This window comes from Poromitra crassiceps (assembly GCF_964638095.1).
Source record: "Poromitra crassiceps genome assembly, chromosome: 15".
Classification (NCBI taxonomy): domain Eukaryota; kingdom Metazoa; phylum Chordata; class Actinopteri; order Beryciformes; family Melamphaidae; genus Poromitra; species Poromitra crassiceps.
The window spans coordinates 7,171,566-7,175,398 of record NC_139634.1 but is presented as its reverse complement, the minus strand read 5'-3'; the positions used below and the strand labels follow the sequence as shown (position 1 = coordinate 7,175,398).

At 45.2% G+C, this 3,833-nt stretch overlaps 1 protein-coding gene across 1 annotated transcript; it reads left to right on the top strand.

The window, feature by feature from the left end:
- Positions 1-1,675: 1,675 nt before the first annotated feature.
- LOC310790844 (E3 ubiquitin-protein ligase TRIM21-like) lies at positions 1,676-3,040 on the top strand (the record flags this gene model as incomplete). Its single annotated transcript, XM_083652550.1, has 1 exon — positions 1,676-3,040. The coding sequence occupies one exon, from the start codon at positions 1,676-1,678 to the stop codon at positions 3,038-3,040; it is 1,365 nt and encodes a 454-aa protein (XP_083508676.1).
- Between the last annotated feature and the right edge of the window lie 793 nt (positions 3,041-3,833).

Sequence of the window (3,833 nt, the reverse complement as noted above, 5' to 3'; positions counted from 1 at the left end):
TGTATCTAGTACTTTTAACTCCAGTCAAACCTGTGTGTATCTAGTACTTTTAACTCCAGTCAAACCTGTGTGTATCTAGTACTTTTAACTCCAGTCAAACCTGTGTGTATCTAGTACTTTTAACTCCAGTCAAACCTGTGTGTATCTAGTACTTTTAACTCCAGTCAAACCTGTGTGTATCTAGTACTTTTAACTCCAGTCAAACCTGTGTGTATCTAGTACTTTTAACTCCAGTCAAACCTGTGTGTATCTAGTACTTTTAACTCCAGTCAAACCTGTGTGTATCTAGTACTTTTAACTCCAGTCAAACCTGTGTGTACCTAGTACTTTTAACTCCAGTCAAACCTGTGTGTATCTAGTACTTTTAACTCCAGTCAAACCTGTGTGTACCTAGTACTTTTAACTCCAGTCAAACCTGTGTGTACCTAGTACTTTTAACTCCAGTCAAACCTGTGTGTATCTAGTACTTTTAACTCCAGTCAAACCTGTGTGTACCTAGTACTTTTAACTCCAGTCAAACCTGTGTGTATCTAGTACTTTTAACTCCAGTCAAACCTGTGTGTATCTAGTACTTTTAACTCCAGTCAAACCTGTGTGTATCTAGTACTTTTAACTCCAGTCAAACCTGTGTGTATCTAGTACTTTTAACTCCAGTCAAACCTGTGTGTATCTAGTACTTTTAACTCCAGTCAAACCTGTGTGTATCTAGTACTTTTAACTCCAGTCAAACCTGTGTGTATCTAGTACTTTTAACTCCAGTCAAACCTGTGTGTACCTAGTACTTTTAACTCCAGTCAAACCTGTGTGTATCTAGTACTTTTAACTCCAGTCAAACCTGTGTGTATCTAGTACTTTTAACTCCAGTCAAACCTGTGTGTATCTAGTACTTTTAACTCCAGTCAAACCTGTGTGTATCTAGTACTTTTAACTCCAGTCAAACCTGTGTGTATCTAGTACTTTTAACTCCAGTCAAACCTGTGTGTATCTAGTACTTTTAACTCCAGTCAAACCTGTGTGTATCTAGTACTTTTAACTCCAGTCAAACCTGTGTGTATCTAGTACTTTTAACTCCAGTCAAACCTGTGTGTATCTAGTACTTTTAACTCCAGTCAAACCTGTGTGTGCTGGCAGATCAGATCTGTTAGTGTCCCGTTAAACTTTTGCATCGGAGGCGGAGCTATGTGGCTACTTTTATTATTTTGATAAACAGAGCAGTGATACATAATCTAGCTGTATCCAGATTTCCAATTTCCCAGTTTTCTTTTGCACTGATACTTGTCAAATGATGTAATGTAACTGCATAACTCAAAATAACTTTTGATCATATATTCCAATGATCTACCGTAACTTTGATATTTTTGAATATTCAAGAATTGTGTGTTACAGTATTGTTATTTCACACTTTCACTTTTGGTGTCCGTGTCTAGATATGTCTGCTGCCACCAGTCTCCTCTCTGAAGAGCAGCTTCAATGCTCCATCTGTCTGGATGTATTCACTGATCCAGTCGCCATACCATGTGGACACAACTTCTGCAAAAACTGTATCACACACCACTGGGCTGCTAGTACCCAGTGCCTGTGTCCCATATGTAACCACCGATTTAATGGAAGACCAGAGCTTCATGTCAACACTTTGATATCTGGGTTGGCTGTTCAGGTCAGAAAGTCAGCTCAGATGAATGCCAGCAGCTGTGCCAAACCAGGAGAAGTTCCCTGTGACGTCTGCATTGGGACCAAACGGAAGGCACAGAAGTCCTGTCTGAAGTGTCTGACCTCCTACTGTGAGATTCACCTGGAGCCTCACCAGAGCATCAAAGGCTTCAAAAGACACAAGCTGATGCATCCTGTGGAGAACCTGGAAGGCAGGAGATGTGAAGAGCATGATAAATCACTGAAGCGGTTCTGCAAGACTGACCAGATGTGTGTATGTCAGGTCTGCACTGAGTCAGACCACAAGTTGCATCAATGTGTCCCTCTGAAGGAAGGATGTGAAGGAAAGAAGGCTGAGCTGGGGAAGACGGAGGCTGAAATTCAGCAGATGATCCAGGAGAGACAGCTGAAGATTCAGGAGATCAAACACTCAGTAAAGCTCAGCAAGGAAGATGCTGACAGCATGATAGCACACAGTGTGCAGGTGTTCACTGCTCTGATGCAGTCTGCGCAGAGAGGCCACGCTGAGCTCATTAAGACGATTGAGGAGAAGCAGAAAACAACAGAGAAGCAGGCTGAACGCTTAATTAAAGAGCTGGAACAGGAAATATCTGAGCTGATGAAGAGAAGCGCTGAGGTGGAGAAGCTCTTACTCACTGAAGACCACCTCCACCTCCTCCAAAGCTTCCCATCCCTGAAGACGCCTCCCCACACCAAGGACTGGACAGAGGTCAGTGTCCACTCATCATGTGATGAGACTGTGAGGAGAGCTGTGGCTCAGCTGGAGGAGACTCTCAGGAAAGAGATGCAGAAGCTGCTTGAGGCTGAGCTGAAGAGGGTCCAGCAGTATGCCGTGGATGTGACTCTAGATCCTGATACAGCAAATCCCTATCTCATCCTGTCTGATGATGGGAAACAAGTAAATCGTGCTGATGTAAAGGAGAATCTCCCAGACAACCCAGAGAGATTTTCTTATCCCAGCGTCTTAGGAAAGCAGAGCTTCTCTTCAGGAAGGTTTTACTATGAGGTTCAGGTTAAAGGGAAGACTAGGTGGACTTTAGGAGTGGCCAAAGAGTCGATCAACAGGAAGGGAAGAATCATACTGGGGCCAGAGGATGGCTTCTGGACTATAGTGTTGAGGGATGGAAATGAGTACATAGCTGCTGATGTCTTAATCTCTCTGAAGACACAGCCTCAGAAGGTGGGGGTGTTTGTGGATTATGAGGAGGGTCTGGTCTCCTTCTATGACGTAGATGCTGCAGCTCTGATCTATTCCTTTACTGGCTGCACCTTCACTGAGAAACTCTACCCATACTGCAGTCCCGGTCGTAATGCTGGTGGTGAAAACCCCGCTCCTCTACTCATCTCTCCTGTCAATCACACAGATTAGACCAGTCAGTCATTCATTCAGGATTTACTGTCATTTAACCCATTGATACCTGATGCAGCATCTGTGGCTACCCGTGTTTCCTCCGTGCTAGACTAATCCACGACGCTCCAGCCCTAGAGATGGCAGCTTCAACAGGTTATGGGCCCAGAAGGGATTTTGGGAGTCGATGGAATCGTTTATGTTTTGACGGAGATGAAAAGAATTACGAATTGTGGGAAACCAAGTTCCTGGCACACCTGCGACTGATGAGCCTGAAGAGCACCATACTGGGACTGGGTGCGGCTCTATCGCTTGTGATGCGAGATGGGGCAGATGATGGCAGGAAGGCGCTGAAGATCCTGCGGGAACACTACGCGGGTAAGGGGAAGCCGCGTGTCATAAGCTTGTACACAGAGCTGACTTCTCTCCAGAAAGCCGTGAATGAGAGCGTCACTGACTATGTTATTCGTGCGGAGACGGCTATCACAGCACTGAGAAATGCTGGAGAGACTTTAAGCGATGGCTTGTTGACCGCAATGATCCTGAAGGGCCTACCAGACTTGTTTAAGCCATTTTCCATTCACATTACACAGAGTGATGATACTCTAACCTTCGGCGAGTTCAAAACAAAGCTACGGAGCTATGAGAGCACCGAAAAGTTCCGTGCTGCTGGCTCAGATGACGACAGCGTGATGAGAGTGCGAGGAAGAGACAGCATGAACACAAGACTGTCCTGCTGCGGCCTGAAGGGCCATAAGGCTGTGGACTGCACAGCCGCTTCTGGCAGCAGAGACCAGAGACAGTGGTGCGGCTT